Below are 20,984 nucleotides of genomic sequence, written 5' to 3'. Positions count from 1 at the left end.
TTCAACAATTTTCTGTGCAAGTTTAAGCCTAAACACAATACAAAAATTGACATTAGTGATTATTTAAACTCTTCAGTTTCCCAAATTTATTTTTTTAAAGGTTCCAGCCTAAACACAATGCATTTCTAAAGAAGACTGATTCAAAAAGTGCTAGAACAACATTACCTCATCTGATGGATCTATTCTGATCTCAATTTACATGGCAACATCTTAGAAGATGCCTCTAGCCAGTGTAGGCCATGGAAAATTACAAAGCTGTGAACCCAACAGCCAGGACAGCGGGACACTGCTCGTAAGGAATATCATTCAACCTTCACAAAGAAATAGCTACCATGAAATGCTATTGCAAATCTTTCACTTTATAAATGTTACACTCTTGGATCTTACTGTCTGTCCCATCAATACAAATAAAGCCCAACTATGAGTATATACCAGAGCATGAATGTCTGAAAACTATCTGAAAGGACTCAGTGAGAGATGTTATCCTGACAAGAAAGATAATTTAAGAACCTGCTCAATTTTAGACATGAACACAAAAAGCAAGTAAAATTCACATTTGCATTCAGATGATGCTCTTCAAGGATGGAGAGTGAAAACTGTTGCCATTTCAGACCATCTTGGAAGGGAAGTAGCATTCCCCTTTTCATGGTGATACACACAAAACAATAGATTGGGGCCCAGAAGTACAAAGCTACTTCCAAGTAAATATAGCCACATGCCTCTATTTTTTTTCTGCCGCAAATAAACAAGATATGATTTCTTGTCGTCAGCTCCTGGTCAGGTTTCAGAACTGGCCGCTTTCCACCCTATCCAGGATGCTCAGCCCAAGCACAGCCCCTTTGACAAATTCTCAGTAAAATGTCTAGGCTTGTAGGTAACACAGGTGAGACACAAAATGAGAACATGTTTTCCTGAGTAGCAGCATAGTCTAGAAAGCTTCGAGTTTGCAAGAAGTCTGAAATATTTTCAGTTTCCTTACCATTTCAAGCAACTAAGTTTAGAAAAAAAACATGTATGAGGTCTCGCAGGATTATTCAACAAATGTTTAAGAAGTCATGGATTTCATTCCATTTCTCTAACGCATTTGGTAATCAACTGTTCAGCTGAAATGCATACAGTACCATGAGAAGTTTAAAATATACCTGTTATGTCATATATTTCCCCATCCCCTTAAAGAAGCAATGATGAGGACTGTTGCTCAGGAAGGGCCCCCAGAGCTTGCACAGTACAGATTCTTGTGGTAATGAGGAAGTCAGACAACCACAGAGGGGCAACAAGAAGAATAGAAAGGCTAGGAAAACGCAGACTACACAAACATGTTTTTAATTTATCATCTGCAGTTTCAATTAGAAAACAAATGGACTTCAAGGTTGGTTCTTCCGTGGATATTACATTTCTGTAGATTACCACTATTTAACAGTCCACCAACATCTGCACACTTACTTCAAATGTCTGGTTGAGGCCAACACAATAAATTGTGTCACTATTTATAGCCCAAACAGAAACAAAGTTGCACGGAGTTTTCCTATTAGGGTATAATTTTGGGGACAGGATGAGTAGTTTATACTCCTTGAAGAAAACACTGTTCATAACACACAGAATTTTGTAGAAAGCATTTTAGAATTACGTTTGCAGTATTATTTTAATAAGTGGGTCTTAATTTCCCTTCGCTGTGGAACTGTTCAAAGTTTGGCGCAATAAATAAATTTCAGAATGAGATATTTTTTTCTTAGATGGCATCTGATAGCGTACATTCTTCCAGAATTTTGTATTTGCTGAACAAGATTTTTCTGAGAAGTCTCCTTTCCATTGGATAGCCCCATGTTTTTGCTTAATGTACCTGACTGAATCTGGCATACTTGTGTAGTCCAGTATTTCATCCATTTCTATAAGAATTACTTGAGTCTCATCACGGATGAGAGCATTATACATAGCTAATTGTTGTTCACAAGCATCTTCTAACAGGCAACTAGGTGTTTCCGATGCCAAAATAATCATCAGCCTTCTGCTTTGCTTAAGGGTTTCATCAGCAACACTGACCACAGCTGAAAGAACAATCAAAGTTTGCATAGAAAGTTTATAACTGATGCAAAATATTTCATAGTTTTTAAATTTTGTGTGTGTATATATATATGTATATATATATATATATGTATATGGAATAGCAACTAGCTCAGAGAAAGAACTGATAGGTCTAAGATCTCCCAACCATCATCCATGATTCAAATCCATTGCATAAAATTGCTGACAAAAATTGTTTTCTTCAGTCCCCAGGAGCTTGTTTATCATTAGAAAGAAAATGCAGACCCTTATAACATCAAAGCAGAATTTGGGTATGGAACAACAACAACAAAAAAAAACAATTAGAAATTAACAAATTATCCAATGGACGAGAGGTCAAATTCTCCATGTAAAAACAAACAAACAAAAAACCTTGGTTTTAAATTTGCTTTCCAATAATAGCTGTCTTTTTCAGTTGTATATATAATCTTCTAACCCCAACATATTAACCCTGCTAATTAAACCATACCTTCTCCTGGTAAATCATCCCTTCCTAATATAAAGAGATTATATCCACATTGATGTTCTAAAACACTGGGGAGTATTCTAAGAACAAAGGTTTCCAGATGATAGAAGCTGCTGCCTCCACTGCCTTTTGTGTACAGGACATATGCATCATAGATTTTCCCATCTAAAAAAAAACATGAATGTTTCTGTTAAAAAGGGAAAAACACCAAGGTTATTAGAAGGTTTCATTTTGAACTGCTTAAAAAATAGTAATGAGGGATTTATTCACACCTCTCTGACAGAATAACAGCAAAACATTAAAATGCTCTACAGGTCAAAAGGAAGATGATGAACCACAGAACCTGATCTCTTTTTCCTGTCATGGGGAAGAACATTGCCAGCAAGTGGGCTGGATGCAAGACCCTGGGGCCTGCAGGAAGGAGCCCCCAGCCCCACAGGTGCCAGGACATTAATAAAGTGTCTTCTTACAGGACTTTCTTTGCCACCTCTCTTGAAACAAACCCAACAGCAGTTCTCTCCACTTATGCTGAACCACCAGCAAGGGGGGTGGAAAAATGGCAATTCTTTCATAATAATTGTGAGAGGAAAAGGCAGATAGAGACCAGAAGAAGCCTGAAGTTTGGAGTCAGTATTGCATAATAAACAGGAGTGCAGTGAAGAAACTAAAGCAAAATCAAATTTAACTCAACAAGATAAGTTTCGTTCAACAAGTTACAAAACATAGTTTCTTTGATTTTATTTTTTCATTAGAATATTAAAATTTACTGGAAAAACAGCTTTTAACAAAAGTTGACAATTTTTTTTTTGTGAAGACATTTCAGATAGCTGTGAGTATATGTTAACTATCTTATTGCACGTAATCCATTTACTTTCAAGCTCTGGGGAACTTCAGACAATGGAATTCTGAGGGCTGCCCAAGCAAAATATCTACTATGTTGCACTTATTCCCACTTTTTCACACTCATTCAATGTATTTATCTACACTACATCAACAGAAACACATATTTAATAGATAACACATAATAAGTAATAGAATCACAGAAGAGACAACTAGTAGAATTTCTTCTCTTTGATATGTAACCATCATAACTTGCAGGATTTATAAGGAAAGTGATGGGTAAGACAGAGAAGTTGCACAAAAACAAACAAATAAATGTTTTTCTCTGAGAAAATGAGAGTCTCATTTTCAATATAAATATTTAATGTGCATTTTTAAACAGCTAGTCTACGGGATGTAGCTCTGCTGACACCTATTGATCATCATCAGTGACCACAAATCTACACACAGAGAGACTGCTTTACAGAAAAGTGCAACACGCTAATTTGGAAAAAAAAATATGGAGTTATTTCTGACCATAACTCATCTTAACTGCCTTAAATATTATTCAGTGTTTATCACCTCAATTATGATTGCATATTTCACCCATATGACTGAAAAAATATTTCGAAGCATCTCTGAAAAATTCTCAAGGAAATTGCAAATACGTTCTATTAAATAATCATATTATTGCTTAGAAATAATGGTAAATGAAAAAAAAAAAAATCAATAGGCTAGTTACAACATAATTAGTCACACTCACTTACCTTCCTTACTTACAAAGGCACATCCAGAATCCCGGTACCAAAGCACCAGCTCAATCTTGAAAATCTTATAGATTATTAAAATAATAAATGTTAAAAGCAACAAAGAGAGAAACCCTCCAATCAGCCATGTTCGTGTATCAGGAACTGCACAAAATATAATAACAATAAAAAGAAAATGTTGAATTTGTCCAAATCTGATCTTTCACACAAATGTAATACAAATTTGGATATCATATTTTTCACTTCCACCTGTTATTTTAATAATGATAAATACATTACTACAGTGACTCCTCCTCTCTGCATGGGTACATGCATAAATACACAAAGTGTAATTCTGGTGCATTCTATTGATGCGATATATGAGCATTTGGTATCAAAACCCCTCCTGGGAAAGTCAACTGAAACAAAGGCCACAAAAAATAGCAGTAGTCCTTACCTCTGTGTTTTAGTATAATATAGGATGCAACCTGCCCAAAGGCATTTGAAGCTTGACAGACAAATGGTTGTTCATAATCTTCACGATTCACTTCTGAAATTATGAGCTTCACAGAATAGATAGGGCGTCCATCATAAGAAGTTTCCTCCCTATCCAAAAGGTGACAAATAGAGTCATAAAACCACGGTCCTTTCTGTAATGGCTTCATCACTAATAGCTGAAATATGACAATGGTCACTTCCATCTGCAAATGGCAACTGGACAGATGAGTAACTGCATTACATGAGGGACACCCAAACAGCAGTTGGGCCTCTTACTGAGGTTTAGCATAGACATCAGAAAACATGAGCCAATCCTATCAGGAGCTGTGTTTCCCCAAAGAAATATGATATCTATAGACTACAGTACAAACATATATCTTACAAACATAAAAACCCCCTTGTTACAGGGGGTTCTCAGCCCCTGTAAAAGTAGGTGGAGAGCCCCAGTGCTTGGCTGAAGAGAAAATTGCACAACGTGAAATGACTTAACCAGAGGCCCCAGTACAAGGACATCATCTTCTGGTGAGCAGCTCTGGGACACGAAAGACACTGAAGTTGTCAACCAAAGCGGACAACACTAACTCATGATGTGTTTCCACCTGCAGGAAATAATAGGGTCTACACTGCTCTTCATCCCAAGGGTCAGAATAGACTCTGAACAACTGTAACATCAGGCTGCACCATTACAACATACAGGTTATTCCCATTGCATAAGGGCACACACAAAAAAAGAATAATACTAAAGCTGCACATTCAATTAGTCGTGTTCTGTTATGTGTTACTGATGTTCAAACTAAGTAATTTTTTAACCAACAGCAAAATGAGGGATATTACTACCTCATTAACAGTAGATCTCAAATGCAAAATTAACTAACCAGCCTATTTAGCCAAGAATTTTCTTCCTTTAAAACATACTCTAATTACCATTTGAAATGCAAAATAATAATAATAATGATAAAAGGCTTGAAATAAATCATAGAAAGCACATATAGGACCACACAAATCGGTATATGACCAATAGGTTATAGCAGTTTGAACACTGTAAGGAGTAAATGAATCAATATCATTAATACAAATGAATAGATCCAGAGAATATTATGTTTGCAAATATAACAAGACAGCCATTTAAGTGTTAGGAAATATAAAAAATAACATCACTTTTATGATATCAGCTCAATGACTGTATTATGGTCAAATTGTTTATGGCATCACAATTATTTATGATATTACAAGATATGACTTCTGTATAGGGTTTTCTCTAGGTGAGCACTAAAAGAATTCAGCATTTATTTCCCCCTTTGTTTTACGATAAGGACTTAATAATTTCTCAGAACCATATTCTTACCTTGAAGATATCATTCTCATTTCTTCATCAGTTTCTCCCTCACAGATGGTGCTTGAGAACGTATAAAAGCAATCACATTTTTTCTTCATAGCACCACCGTGAGATGAGGGCTGACAAAAAAACTAGCTTTCAGTTCCTTAGTTCCCAACCTATCATATCTATGACACTTTTTCAGATTTCCTTCTGCTCCACTTTTAGTTGCCTTTCCAAGTCAGGTCAAATTTTTTCCCTCCTAACTCCACTTAACCTACCTTTCATCCTCACCTTATCTCACAATTGCTTCACTCAGTCCAAATGCCAGTCTTTCTCCCGGACCCCAACCCATCATTGGAAATCTGTCTTCCTTTTCTCCTCTCACTCCACTAAGCTTCAGCGCACATCCTCAACAAAATCTTCCATTAGCTCTCCACCTGATCTCAGCTACACTTCTCTAACTCAAGACTCTTAAAACTAGAAGTTTCAATTTTTCCCGTAAAGCACAGTTTATTCTTGTAACCTTTCAGAGAGGTAGATGGGAAGGACAAGGAGAACACAGGAGGGACAGTCTGAAGATCATGTGGCAGGACATGGTTGGCCCCGCTGAAAGAGGTCTCTGTCCTCTGGGCCAGAACTTGCTCAATAGAAAATGCATTACAGTTCTGAGACTGTAAGCCTCTGTAGAACACTTTTTCCCAAGGTCAGAAATTTAGATAGATTTTTATAATGACCAGAAATAGCATAATTCACACAAAATCCATGCACCTACTACATTTCAAGTTTTTACTTCAAACAGAAAATGAATTGGAGGAGGCAAGCATTTCATGTAAGAGTGAGAAAGTTCCACTTTGGTTGCCAACCCAGTATTTTCTAATCTGAAAATATACTTACTCATAACGCCTTGCAAAAATTCTGCTCATATAAAATACATCAATATACACACCGTTGCCTGTCCAAAACACCTCATACCCATCAGCACCTGTTGTATTGCAATCCACTGTAACCTGTGAGCCTATAAAATTGTGTTACAAAGTGAAAAGTTAATTTTCATACTCTAATTAAAAGCTATACAGTTCTGTTCACAGACTCCCATATAGACCAGCTAAGGAAGGCCCCACACCCTTTCAGAAAATCTCCTCTAACAGTGTCTATAGATTCAGTGATGTGCTGTTTCAAAAAGAGACATAGAATGGAAGAGGCCAAATCAGGAAGATGTCTCCCTTTGTGGTATCACTTTCCCTGCAGACTCAAAGATGGATCTGTTTTCAGAATTTCTTTCAGAGTGATGGAAAGTGATGGATGTGGCAGAAAATCACTTGGTTTCCCTATAACTTTCTTTGCATCTGAGAAATTTCCCTACAGCTTTTCTATGACTTTATAAGCAATACCCCTTGTCTCTTTCCTTCCCACTCCCAAACACTTCTCCTGCAAGAGACTAATGTAAAGGAGAAACTGAGCTGGTCATTGAACTATTTTTTGTCTAAAGAAAACAAGCACACACTCTTCTTGGGCATGAATTTTCACTAGGATACAAAATCATATTTTTTTATAGAGAAAATTACTTACCAAGTTCCACTTCAATTGAGTTGTTTCGTGGATAAGATATTTCTGGAGGCTTTTTTGGTGGGCTTACTAAGCAAAAGATAGAAAGTCCTTTTCAGAAAACCAGGGACAGCTGCAGCCTGTTCTATGCTCTATAACCAAACAGCAACCTAAAAACACCCTGTCCTATGGACAAGGTTGACAGCAATTTTACAACAGACATCACTCAATACTCAGTGTCATATCTAAGACAGTCATATTACTTATGACTTGAAGCTCAACTATTCTTCACTACACCCTTTCCAAAATGTAGTGCTATTAATCTGATGTCATCATGCTGATGACAGACTGTCTATTCCATGACATATAAATCATGTAATATTGCACGCAGAGGTGCTGAGAAGGATATGGGTAAATATCTATAGTATTACCACTTTACAGTTTGTCTAGCTTACCAGTCAGCAACTCACAGATACAAACTGGAGAGAAATAATTTTAGACTGCAATTCATCTGTTTTAGACTTTCACTATTATAAAGGTGAAATTAAATTTCTGTACTCCAGTTAAAGGCCTTACAGTTCTGACAAGAGCACTATCTAAAGGAATTACAACACCAACCTTCCTGTTTAGATGTTTACATTAGTACTAGGCATACGACACTCTGGAAAGTTTATTTCTCTCTACAAGTTACAAAGGGAGAGTAATCAACAAAGTGGCAACAGTAGATTAAAATATATAAATTCTCATCTAGCATTTATTTCCCTTTTTTAGGTGCAAACTAATAGTCCTATGCATGCCTACTACAAATTGAATCTTTTAGCTGTCATTAGAAACCTCGACAAAGTTTTGTAGAGTCATTGTTACAAACAAAAAGTGAATTTATCTACTTACCTGCTACAGTCAGAATAACATCTCGTGAAATGTTATATCGCTTTCCATTGTAGATATATGTTGTTTTGCAAGTATAGTTTCCTTGATCTTGCACAGTCACATTGAAAATCACAAGATCACTGTTTGAAAAGGCAAACCTTCTCCCTTTCAATAGCTGACAGTCCTAAACATGTGTAAAGAACTCATATCACTATCACATGATTTGAAACTCTTTAATGCAATCTGAGCTTTCAGTGGACCACAACATAAGGATGGATTCCTTGTGGGGCCTGAGGAAGGGGAAGGGGGCTAAAATAAAAGCAAACCACACTTCATTTTGACTCTGAGTTTTTAATTCACAGATACACCCATTATTCTCATATTAAATATATATATATATATCTCTTGAAGAGAGAAATAAGGAAGTGACATGGAGGGGTCAGGTTTTATAAAAGTATTTGTTAATGAAGAATCACTCAATAATTAGACTTAGTTTTTTCAAGTACTCAAATATTCTCAGTATCTTATAGACTGCACAGGCATGAGGCAGTAACGCTGGAGAAGGCAATATGTTCTTAAGAGAAAGAGCCATTAAATGATTGTGAACAATACGAAATGACATTTATTCGATGGAACAATACTGAACACACAATGGATATGCTTCGTCTCACAAAGTACATTAAGTCTGTTTCCACACAAAAGAAATGAATGACAGTGTTTCACTAGCAGGTTAAAAGATGCCACCTAGTGGATACATGGGTCAAAGCTACATTTAAGCTGAATTCCTATCCCATTATTCAAAAAAAAAAAAAAATGTATATAACTTTAGAAGATGAAAGTCTTATTCCCCCTCCTCCAGTTGTTCTAAAATATTTTTTCTCACATTTATAATAAATATGTAGTTTTTCTCCTACAATTCATAAACCTCAGTTACTTATATTTTAAATTATTGGCATAATAATTAAATAATTTATGTCAGTAAAAAAGAGGGCATTGTTACCTTATACCAGCGAACAGGCAGAACATTCTTCTCATTCCTGAAGTAACTCAAATGTGGACACACAACCTTTGCAGATGATAAAGTGAATACCACCTCCTCTACAGCAAATTTTTCATTTAAGCATGAACCATCAATCCTCTCGAAAACTGTTACTTTTGTAGACATTTTGTTATAGCTTGTCATATTCCTGCAACTAACATAACATAATTAAGTTAAGCTACTTGAAATATTTTCCAACTCAAAAATATATTGTATTCTTTTTGGAGAAGAAAAAGAGGACTACAATTTATAATTTCTCTTATAGATTTACTTTTGCCTACTATGAAAAAAAAAAAAAAAAAAACCTTACATCCCCCAGTATAAAGTTAGTTTTTGTGAACATATTCTCCCTTCTTCTCCCTTCTTAGTTAGTATTTTTCTTACCCCAAAAATCCTACTTGCTTTTTAAAAGTTATTCCATTTGCAATTCATTTCTATAGCAATTTAATTTTTTTTAACCTTCACCTTATGACACATTCATAATCTCCAGAATCTTCTACCATTGCAGGGAGAAACCAAATTAAATTCTTCTTTTGATGAATTCTAGAAAGTTTGTCTCTAGGCACAGCTGTCTGGTTACCAACTTTATACCATGTTAAGTTGTAGTCTCCACTTTTAAAATTCAAGCTCTTTTCCAGAGAACATGTAATAGCAAGAGGCTGCCCATCAGGCACAAGACTGTGCCTAAACATCACATCATAGGCTTCACATTTCTCTAAAGGAAAGAGATAAACATTAAAGAAAACCTCAAACATTGTGAAAGAATACACTGAACTCGTATCTTGATCATGTTTACAAAGTTCATTGTGGTGTCCACCTTCATTCTTAAGTCATTTACTAAAGTACAATTATAATCCCGTGTCTTTGGAGTTGAGAGCATTATTCAATAATATACAGACATAGTTATGCTATTGAAATGAAGTACTGTTTTCCAAATGCAACTTTTACACTTAACAGAATCACTTTGTTTGCATCTGATTGTCATTTGTATGTTTTAGTTCAGACGCAAATGATTAGAGTCCTTGTATTTCTCCAGTCTGTTTACCACGCATAATACACATGTGCACACACATTTTTCAAATTTAATGTCTTTATTTGCTACTTTCACTTAAGTATAGGCAAAGTAAGTTTTCAAGGCAGACTATACTTGCAGTACCCAAATGTCCTAAGAGGACAATGAAAGTTAAAGTTGCAGTTGCACAAGTAATTTGCTATGGAAATTTCAACTCACCTCTCATTTTATGAGCATTTAGAGAGGAACTTTTACAAGCGTTTATGATGAGCTCATTTTCTTTCCCCCAAACCCAAGGAGATTCAGATGGGAAAAGAGCAACACCACAAGATTTGTATTTTCTTTTTGTCAGTACAACAAAAAAGGCACCAACTCTGGATACGTTGGTCACATTCCAGAATCAGTACTATTTATCTAAAATAACTCGTTTTATTAGAATGCAAGAACAACCATGCACGGCCATGCAAGCGTCTGCCCAGTCCAAAAGCCTGTCTCTGATAACAGTCAGTTCCTTATGTATAAGAAAGTAAAGTAGGACAGAACATGTAAATTAATACTTTGGTTTTGACCCCTCTCTTCCCTTTCATGCTCTTCATGAAAAACTATTGCCTTTTATTATTTCTCTGGGTATCATTTATTTCTTGTTATGAGAAATGGCAACATAAACATTCCCTTATCTGCCTACTCTGTTGTACTCATGATTTTACAGACCTCTATCACACCTTCCCTCCATCATCTCTTTTCTTTACCTCAGAATCCTCATTCATTTAATGACTTCTCATATGGAAGCCATCACATCTCAGACAACACTGTCACCTACTTTGCCTATTTTGACCCAGTCTTTCCCAGACGGAATAATCAGAATTGCAGAGTTCAACTGATACACATTTGCCATGAAGTTATATAGGGCATAACAAAGCCTTGTTTTCTAATGAATTTCTTTCCTAAAATTCTGCTTTTCTGACCATCACTGAAGACACAGATAATGGTTCCAGAGAGCATCCAGAAATGTCAAGGTAGTATTTCGACCCAAGCATTTCTACCTTAATGTTCTCACCACATTCATCCAGTACACGCAGATGTCCTATATGCATACCAAATTACTTAACAAAACACTGAATAGCTCAGATATCTGTACAGATTGCTCCATAATAACTTTGATGGTTATGAAATGAAGACCAATAATTACTTGCTGTGGCCACAGGAATTGATACATTTTTCTGCCACTAAGTCCTGAGGCTCTGAAACAGTATCATATTTTGTGCACTTCCTGCTTTACATTCTCTGAAATCCCTCTCCGCCAATGCCGGCCATTATTTTAACTCAGCTTAAAAAAGAGAATATCCAAATGACTGATGAGTGTAGGAACTTGTCCATCCACAGACAATAGAAACTCAAGGAATGGAAATTCAGAGTATTTTTCTTCTAACAATCTGGCACTGCAGCAAGATTCTAGGTAGTAAGACAAGATTATGACAGCAACTCAATTGATCCATTTGAAAAGTTTTAAACATGCACTGGATTCTTGGTTGACAGCTGAAGGGCAGAAACTAAACTGAATACTCGCGTAGTTTTACAAAAATCGAGATGTTGTATTAATTGTCAAATGGCTGTATTTTCCAACATGGAAAAAAAGTCACATGAACACACTTTGGAACGTTAGAACTACAATTCCTTTCATCAGTTCATACACCAGAGAGTTGTGCTGCCATTCAGAGGGACCTCAACAGGCTGGAGAAATGAGCTGACAGGGACCTCATGAAGTCCAACAAAGGCAAATGCAAAGTCCTGTACATGGGGAGGAATCCCCTCAGGCTCCAGGAGACTCCAGACTACCTTCAGGTCCTGGCAGACCATAAGCCAGAAATGCTTGCTCATGGCAAAGGTAGCTAAAGGTGTCCTGGGCTGCATTAGAAAGAGTGCTGCCCACAGGCTGAGAGAGGTGATCCTTCCTGCACTCAGCAATGGTGAGATGCATCTGCAGTAGCACTTGCTAGTACAAGAGAGAAATGGATTTACTGGAGCAAGTCTAGTGAAGGGCCACAAAGATGAGTAAGGGACTGGAGCATCATAGAGGCCAAGAGAGCTGGGACTGTTCAACTTGAAGAGAAAGCTTGGTGGTGGGGTGGATCTTATCAATGTGTAAACATATACACGTGATGGAACAGAATGAAAAAGAGGGAGACAGCTTCTTCCCAGCAGTGCCCACTGGCAGGACAATAGGCATGAGGCACACTGAAACACATGAAATTCCATCTGAACACAAGAAGACACTTTCTTACTGTTCGGGTGATCAAACACTGGAACAGGTTGCTCGAAGAGATTGTGGAGCCTCCATCTGTGGAGATGTTTAAAACAAAACTGAACATGGTCCTGGGCAACCTGCTCCAGCTGACCCTTCTTTGAGCTGGAAGATTGGACTAGATGATCTCAAGAGGTCACCTACAACCTAAGTGATTCTGTGTAAGTTAGTACATAAGATATCACACTTTATGTTTTATAGGCTCCTGCTTTTAGAAATGTTTTAAAAAAATCTCTCTGGCATGCACATAAATTTAACTCACCATTAAATTTAATTTTCAACCATTTTCACAGAAAATTACTATTACTTATGTGAAAAGTTAAGTTTCCAAACAAGGCATTCCATAGCCACCAATGAACCTACCTGCAATAATTAAAGACAGAAATGCTGTTGTGATCTTACAGGAAAGTAATGTTTTTGCTGTAATGTTTCCCTACAGAAAAGAAAACTTTGAATTAGTGTTTTACAATATAAATTTCCACAATTGAAAATCAACATTTGCATTACACAGTTTCTATTACATATTCAGTGTCTTTTGTCAACTGCACTTTTCTCATATAAGTGTATTCACTTTACATGTTTGTAGCATATTAAAAGAAACTATCTACCTTACAAGAAAATACAACCATCTCTAGGATTAAAAAGCAATAATTACGAGGCCACCCCACTACATAACATGTTTTCTCTTAGAAAAGGAAGGCTAAATTCTGATTGAATGTGACAGGCAACTAACTATACATAAGAATGTCCATGCCAGCAACATCAGAGGTCCCTCAAAAGCAATATCCTGTCTCAAGCTGTGGCCAATAGCAGATGACTTGGGAAATAAAGTGCAAGAGAACAAGAATATACAGACATTCCTCTGGAATAGTCTCCTAGAATCCATCAATTTATGATTTAGGAAGCTATGCCAGAGTCAGTCTCTAGATACTTGATAGCCCCCAGCAGATTCTTTCCCACGAAACTAGTCCAACACCCTCCAAACCCATTGAAACCATGGCAAGGAGCCACAGATTTTAAATACTGACACAGAAAATTGCCTTGGCTTGTTTTTGAGCCTGTTATCTGCTCTTTTTATCTGACAGCTCCTAACTCTTATACCAGAAGAGAGAAAAAAAAAAAAAAAAAGTGAACATTTCCTATTCAGCTTGTCAAGCACTCAGAATTTTCCACACCTCTAGCACACTCCTCCCCAGTTCTTGTTTTTACAAGTTAGTCTTCATCTTGTTAACTGTCCCTTAGATGGAGCCTGATTTCATACTTCTGATCATCTTTGCCACCATCTTCTGTACCTTCCTGGAGATCTCCAAAGGCCGCCTGGAGATGGTCCTGGGCAGCCTTCTCTGGGAGGCCCTGCTGGAGCAGGGGTTGGACGAGGTGGCCTCCAGAGGTTCCTGCCAACCTCATCCCCTCAGTGTGATTCTCCAGGTACATTACAGCCTGCCTGAGATGGTGAGGAAAAACCAGAAGTGGCATCCAGTCATCAAAACATAGGTGCACTACAGATTTATAAACTGAAACAATTATTTATTCTGGACTAATTTCTAATAACTTCATAGTAATCTATAAACTTCTATTTATTCTTTGACTACAACTAAGTATTGACCTAATATTTTCATGGGCCTATGATCTCATCACTGAGTGTTAAAAAGTCAGGGAAGCCCAGTCAGCCACTGTGTATGTGATGTTAGTATTTCACCCATATGTTTTCATTTAAAATTTTCTTTACATTTACCTGCATCGCTATCATGACATCTTGATGACACTCTTTGCAATTAACACCTCCACTTTCTACCCTGAATAACTTTGTATTGTCAGCAAATTCTGCCACTGCAACAGTTCTGCATTGTCCAGATCATTAAAAGAATAGGCTGAACAGAAGAGATTCACTTGGGACTCCACTGGCAATCTTCCTCCACTTCAGAAACTGAACATTTATCTTTTAACTACATATTTATACATGTGAGACTACATATACCATAGCAGTCTGGTTTCACTGAGTGCTCTGCTGAATGCCGTTTGGAAATTAAGACAGATTATATTAACCATGTCTCCTGCAGCCAGTGTGTTCACATACACATCTACACTTCCAATACACTTGTAGTGTTCGTGGGCCATGACTTCCCTTCACAAAAGTTAATGCTGACTCCATCCTTATATAATTTACTGACAATTTTGCTAATTCCATTCTTGAAAGCTAACTTCTGCAGATACCTACTACACTTTTTACAGGGCTATGAAAGGAAAAAATGCAGTTATACAAGCTGAAGAACAATCAGGAGAATCCCATCCTGATGTTAAAAATCTTTAGCTAATCACCAAGCTAAACAATAGTCAAATATGATGCTTCCAGCTGCTGTGTCTTTCTTCACCAAACTGACTCAGGAGTGTGCCATACATTGAGCCATACCCACTGCTTCTTGCAATGCCTGCTTTACTCCTTCTTCCCCTTCTCTTCCCTCCTCCCTCATTGCAATTTCCGCTCTAATTGCCAGGCACGTCTTTTCTTGCTTAGATTTAAGGAGTTAAGTCCCCACAAGAACGCTGAGCATAAAAAGAAACACACTAAGCTCTAAATCACCAGAGGCGTTTCATGTGTGTTTGTACAAAACTCCACCTTTCTTCACTAAATGTGATGAATAAACAGTAATTCTTAAAATTTCTATATTTTAGTTTTAAAGAAGATGAAAATATTTTAGTGGAATTAATTTAAGGAGAAAACAGGACTGAATGGACTCCACTTATGACCAGGTATTTTCTTTATAGCTTTTTGAATCATTTTTTAATAAGCTCTGTTCTATTACCTTACCCTATTACTCTGTCTCAAATATGCTTTTCGAGCAGTTTTTGCCTCACCAGCAGATTCAGAAACTATCCAGCAGTAGTATTTTGCCATGTCCTGAAGAACAGTCTTTCAGAACCCTCCTTCTCTATATAAGTTCAATGTTCTTTCTAAATACTTATTTTTTTAACTTGCTCTGTTGCCAACATGGAAGAGCTGCAAATATATAGCACTGTGTAAAACCATGTACATGAACGGCTTCCATTTATGTTTGCTATACCTGACAGCAAAACAGGCTCTGTTCTGTAGACATGTTTTCATAAATCATGCTGAAAATAATAAAGTATGACTGCGGAGTCAAGTGCAAATGTTTTTCTTACCACATTATGCCATGACAAACAGCTAAATTTCTCCCTTTTCCCAGCCATTTTGTCCACATCTTGAGTCTGCATGTGACCTGTAGAGTTTTACCACTCAGGACAGAATTCAGCTGCAGTTATTTTTGCCCAAATTCTCCAGAGGGGAAAAGAATCATTGTATCTGAGGCCATGTCCACAGTTTCACCCTGAAAGGAAATATTCTCATCAGTTTAAAAGACAGACAGGCAGAAGTGTCTCAAAGAGGTCTTCAATGATACATGCACCTGAACTGCAATTACAACAAGTAATGCGTAATTTTCATCAAAATCTGTGATTAAACTAGTACAGCCACCTGTTCCTCTTCTGTTTAGCCCTTTCAAAGTAGATATACTCAATTAAAAAGAAAAAAAAAAAAAAGACATACTCTCATCAAAACTTTGAAGAATCATGGCTTTTGGTAATTACTGCACACTCACAGCACTTTTTCTTTGAATGTCTTGTTCAAACACATGGATGGATTAAAATGTGCAACACTCCTGTTCTCGGAACTGAAGAGAACTAACACGCACAAGACTATGACACCATTTCTTTTACATAAACCCACAAATATTTAAAATCAGAAAATGTATATACGTATATACTACCTTAAATGCTTCTTCTAACTGCACAGTCTGCCCTGACTCTTCATGAGAACTTGTCAAGTCTCTCCCGATGCAGGAAAAATGTTTGCAACAAATGCCTATGCTCGCAATATAGCTGACGCTGGAGAGCTGTGTTAGCCCGCCCGTTCAGAGGTGGTTACAGAACCGGGACTTTCATGCACGATCTATTTTTAGCCATTTTTCTGTGAATCACCCACATCCCTTACCACATAGGGGACCAAAACACTTTACAGCATTATAATTCTTACCTATTCCTCGAAACACACACGTGAGTGGGGTTGCGGCTGCCCAGCAGCAGAGGACCTGAGCATAATGGCGCTCCCAGTCCCCAACCAGCCCGTGCTAAGCAAGCCAACAGCACTGTGACGGGCTACGCACACCGATCTGGCCCAGGAGCCAATGCTTAAACTCAGAGAAAACGTACTTGCATAAATCCTCTCCGAAATTGAGTCAGATCAAACCACACATTACTCGCGGAGGAAAACACTGACCTTTTATGAAATATTTCACCCCTGCTTGTAAAGTTTCCAGCCCTGTTTAGCCAAAAGACAACACTTTGGTCAGAGACACCACCCTGCTCCCTGCCCTCCCCCCCCTCCCCCCCCAAAAAAAAACAGGACCTCAAAGATTACCTGCACACCTCTACCAATTTTTCTGGAGTGAAAGAGGAATTATCCCAACCCGGCTGATGCCAAATGACTTGCGACATGACTGACAAGAAGAGCACGGATCCCCGCTGTGAGCTCACATAGGCTGCTGCCCTACTCAAGCCCCACTCCCAGACACCCAGCCCAGGCTGGTGGGCACCTTCCCAATCCCCCCACCCCCCTGACAGTTCCCAGGGCTCCCGGGCAAAATCCCACTGCTGCCTACCTGCTGCCTGGCTCCCCGGCAGTCTGTGTAGGGGCTGAGGAGGGTGAGAGGGGCCCCTCACCCCGTCCTGTGGGCAGCTGCAGCCGGCGAGGCCTCCCCTTCCCCTGCTGCTGCTCGCAGGCAGCGGAGGTGGTGGTGGTGAGGCAGCCCCACGTCAGGGCTGGGCTTCCCTCCCCGCCCGGCACGCTGTTACCTCAGCTACGATCACAACAGACTGTCACTGACTTCTTTTTTTCTATTTTTTTCCTTTTTTTTTCTTCTTGTATCACAGGCAGCTTCTTATCGTTGCGGCAGAAGCACGCTTCCGTAGCTGAGGAAACCGTGTACCTCCAAGATGGAGGTGCCAGAAGGAGCCCCTCAGGGACATCAGCTCTTTGTTAGCTTTTTCAAGAGGCTGCCTGGACAGCTTGGTCATGCCGTGTGTCACGGTGAGCTATTTTTTGGCTCTAACTTGAACATACAGGTGTAGTCCCATCTCACTGCCAAGCTTTTGCCTGCGAACTCAACACCTACAAAATAGCTGTGATGGCGTGTTTGGAGGTTACTTAGCTTGCGGCTGCTCTGGGAGCGCTGCGCTCACAATACGCCAGTGTGTGGGGCTCTCTGCTTCACTCACACACCGCTGCTGGACTCAGAGCTCTTCAAAACCACATGGCCAGTACAGAATCAGATACAGGCATTTTAACGCTGTGCTGTCACTTTTTGATTAACTTACCTGAAAATACACGGTCAGATAGAGCAAAGAACATCCCTAGGTTCCTTCCAAAGTAATCAGAAATCACGGGCTCTTTGGGACTTCCAAGGCAGGTTCTCATTCTTGGTAAAAGTACACTGTAAACACGTTTGCTAAACTCGCTAAGCCAGTGACAAACACTTCGCAAAAGCTGTGGAGAATAATCCTTCCTTGTCCTGTTTGTCCCACCTTGCTTTTTTCTATTGCACTTTCTGGCACTGTTTCTAAATTGTATCTACCAAATATAAACACATTCTACCATCCTGCTCACCACATGACAACCACAGATAAGATGAGGTAAGATAAGAGTTGAAGTTCTGCTATGCCTGCGTATGTTGCCCTCCACCAAAGGGAGGTACTTAGCGCTGGCTGCAGGCATGTTGTAACAGCTCCAGACGTTATCCTGTTGGGAGGAACACAGAGAATGAACTCATTCCTGGCCCCGTAAAGATAGAAGGATTTACGCAGTTACCTACTCTGCCTTTTGTCAGCAATTATATCCATATTTCATTTTGAAAATTTTTCTTACGCACTTACTGCTTAAGGTCAAATTATTTTTATGTAAGTTTTCTAGTTTCCGTGTTGTTATTTTGCACTAACAAAAAAACATCTGTGGGTTCAAATCTGGTTATCATAAAGACAAGTGAGGGGTTCCGTAATCTGTTCTACTGCTTTTTTTCTAGAAACACTAATAAAAAAAAATAATAAATCATTTTTAAAGAATGCCGAGACATACACACAGGAGGTTCTGCTGTGTGAATCACAGAATGGCTGAGGCTGGTAGGGACCTATGAAGTATTCATTTTTTCTCATAACTTCACTATAATATCACTAATAGTGAAAAAATGTTTCTGGTAAACAAAATGTTGTTAAAACATTACCAAAATTAATAGGTAAAATGAAAACTATTCAATAATTCAACTTTGCAGAGACTGATAAGAATTAGAGTTCAGCAAATCCTCTGGAGGAATATCACCTGAAATGACTGAGTTTCATGAGACAGCAAAATCTGGGGGTATATCACTCCTGAAGTACAGAATTTGGCTGTTACAAGTCAAAAAGGGCAGGGAAAACCAGAGAAGTCCATCACCTGACATTGGTTTGCATGAACGTTTGATGTTGTCACCAGGACTACTTCAAAGCAGACCAAGAACCGCCAGCTCCAGCAATAAAGCCATGAAGCTCTAAGGCAGAATGATGTTGTAATTTGCACAGGGAGGACTCTAATTCAACTTATCAGTGCCATCTTTGAAAACGGATTGCAGCAGAGCAATGGTCATGACATGGCTTATCTTTCTGTGACTGAGGAGGTGGTAATGAGTAATGAGGAGACCAGATTTGTGTGTAGCAGTTGGTACATCTCATTTTTTCCCAAATGATGTATTTGTCAACTAGGATCTCTCTGTGAAATCCCTTTTTTTTTCTCCACCTTGGATAGTATTTCATTGATAAATGATATATAAACAATGAGAACGCCTGAAATAAATATTTCATTCCTTCTGCATCCTGCAAATCAGAGTGAGAATGTTTGCTGCTGTAGGGGTGGGAAGTTGCCTGACAACAGTCTGAAATAAAACCTCTTGATATGTGCATTGGGTGGAGACCGGGTCTTCCACACCAGCCAAGCTACCCTGCAAAAATCAGGACAATGTTTGCTCATATAGACCTAGGCTAAGGTACTAACATAAAGCACTCTCCACCCTTCTTTTCTTTTGAGGGGGAAAGAAGGGAGTGGAGGGGAGACAGAGAGGTGCGTGGGTTGTGTGTTTGTTTTGTGTTTTTTTTTAGGACAAGTGACAAGAGCAAGCAAATGTAATTGCTACTTTTTAAAAGGAAATGATAGAACTCAGTAACCTTGTGTTTTACCTGTTCCTGGTAAATTTCTGCATGAAAAGAGATTCTAGTCACAGCATGTCTCTAAGACAGCCGGAAGTCTATTTAGCGCAAAGCTATCTGGTTCATAGCCACAGTCTTATCTTTTGCTTTTGGCTACAATACATATTCACCATATTTCTTTCTCAACTGACACTGAAAAGGTTAAATCCAAACCTAACAGAATTTTAAAGCCCTTTTTGTATAGTTTCCTACAACTTCTACTTTAAGCTTTGCTAAAGACATTAGGAGTATCTTTGCACGAATGAAACTCTTTGTTGAATCTACAAAATTTACTACAAAATGTATTTGCAGGTAATTATCTAGATAACTTTGAAGCTGCAATAAACAGGCTGGTTTAGTACTGTTTATCCAAAAATCAGGTAACTAAGAACGTCAAGGCTGCCTAAATGTGCTTTCAGTGTTGAGAATGTGTAATTCCATTTTACTGGACAATCAATCCCACTTTTGATTTTAACACTGAGCAACTCACTTAGCATTTACATCCATTGTACAGGATTTTTTCTGGACTTATAGGTGTGGTAATTAAACATCTTGCAAATTATTCACCAGTAAAGCATAGGAAGTAATCTGTATTTCTAAAAGAACCATCTAGTTTCTAATAAAAATTAAAAAAAAAAAAAAACAGGAGCACTTTTAGCACTTTTTATGACAAAACCTGTCCTTTTTTTTTCCCCCCTCACAGGAAATGATTCATCAGTTTTCATCCCTCCAACAAGTTTACTTTCTCTCTCTTTACCTGCAGGTTTGTAATGCTTAAAACTCACCTGGGGGAAACTGTGTTGACAAGAAAAACTCTAGAGAAATGGGCCATGGGACTGACGGTAAACAAAGACCTGTTTTCAAGTTCACAGCCATTAGCACTGGCAAAAGGCAGGTGGAGTTTTAGTTTTATAAGGTAAATTAAAACGTTTAATAAGAAATTTTTAGCTGTAAAAATGACTAGTGAAATAGAACTTCAGAGTAATGAGAATGAGAAAGAATTACACATGACCAGGGTGAGGCG

At 38.2% G+C, this 20,984-nt stretch overlaps 1 protein-coding gene across 8 annotated transcripts; it reads right to left on the bottom strand.

Moving 5' to 3' along the window:
- Positions 1 to 1,307: 1,307 nt before the first annotated feature.
- LOC121059401 (interleukin-1 receptor type 1-like) lies at positions 1,308 to 20,878 on the bottom strand. 8 transcript variants are annotated; one of them, XM_040536279.1, is made up of 13 exons: positions 18,068 to 20,878; positions 15,839 to 16,023; positions 13,969 to 14,120; positions 13,040 to 13,109; positions 9,828 to 10,077; positions 9,324 to 9,516; positions 8,345 to 8,507; positions 7,478 to 7,543; positions 6,803 to 6,923; positions 4,550 to 4,698; positions 4,114 to 4,257; positions 2,531 to 2,692; positions 1,308 to 2,045 (listed from the first exon to the last, which is right to left on the bottom strand). In XM_040536279.1, the coding sequence occupies exons 5-13, from the start codon at positions 10,052 to 10,054 to the stop codon at positions 1,657 to 1,659; spliced, it is 1,614 nt and encodes a 537-aa protein (XP_040392213.1). In that variant the 5' UTR covers positions 10,055 to 10,077; positions 13,040 to 13,109; positions 13,969 to 14,120; positions 15,839 to 16,023; positions 18,068 to 20,878; the 3' UTR covers positions 1,308 to 1,656. The 8 variants fall into 8 exon arrangements, with proteins under 8 accessions (XP_040392213.1, XP_040392154.1, XP_040392144.1 ...); XM_040536220.1 differs by lacking the exons at positions 13,969 to 14,120; positions 18,068 to 20,878 and adding exons at positions 16,971 to 17,012; positions 17,353 to 17,435 and having other exon boundaries at positions 15,839 to 15,971; XM_040536210.1 differs by lacking the exon at positions 13,969 to 14,120.
- Positions 20,879 to 20,984: the final 106 nt, after the last annotated feature.

The sequence above is a fragment of the Cygnus olor genome, chromosome 1, assembly GCF_009769625.2.
Source record: "Cygnus olor isolate bCygOlo1 chromosome 1, bCygOlo1.pri.v2, whole genome shotgun sequence".
Lineage (NCBI taxonomy): Eukaryota > Metazoa > Chordata > Aves > Anseriformes > Anatidae > Cygnus > Cygnus olor.
The sequence above is the reverse complement of the archived record's forward strand: the minus strand, read 5'-3'. Positions and strand labels throughout refer to the sequence as shown.

Excerpts from the sequence above, each read along its gene's own strand:
- LOC121059401 (XM_040536210.1), bottom strand. The coding sequence starts at position 15,910 with ATGCAGACTCAAGATGTGGACAAAATGGCTGGGAAAAGGGAGAAATTT. Across the intron at positions 2,693-4,113 it reads TGCCTTTGTAAGTAAGGAAG|ATGGGAAAATCTATGATGCA; the intron begins GTAAGTGAGTGT and ends GTTTTTTTTTAG. Across the intron at positions 2,046-2,530 it reads GGATGATTTACCAGGAGAAG|CTGTGGTCAGTGTTGCTGAT; the intron begins GTATGGTTTAAT and ends TTGTTCTTTCAG.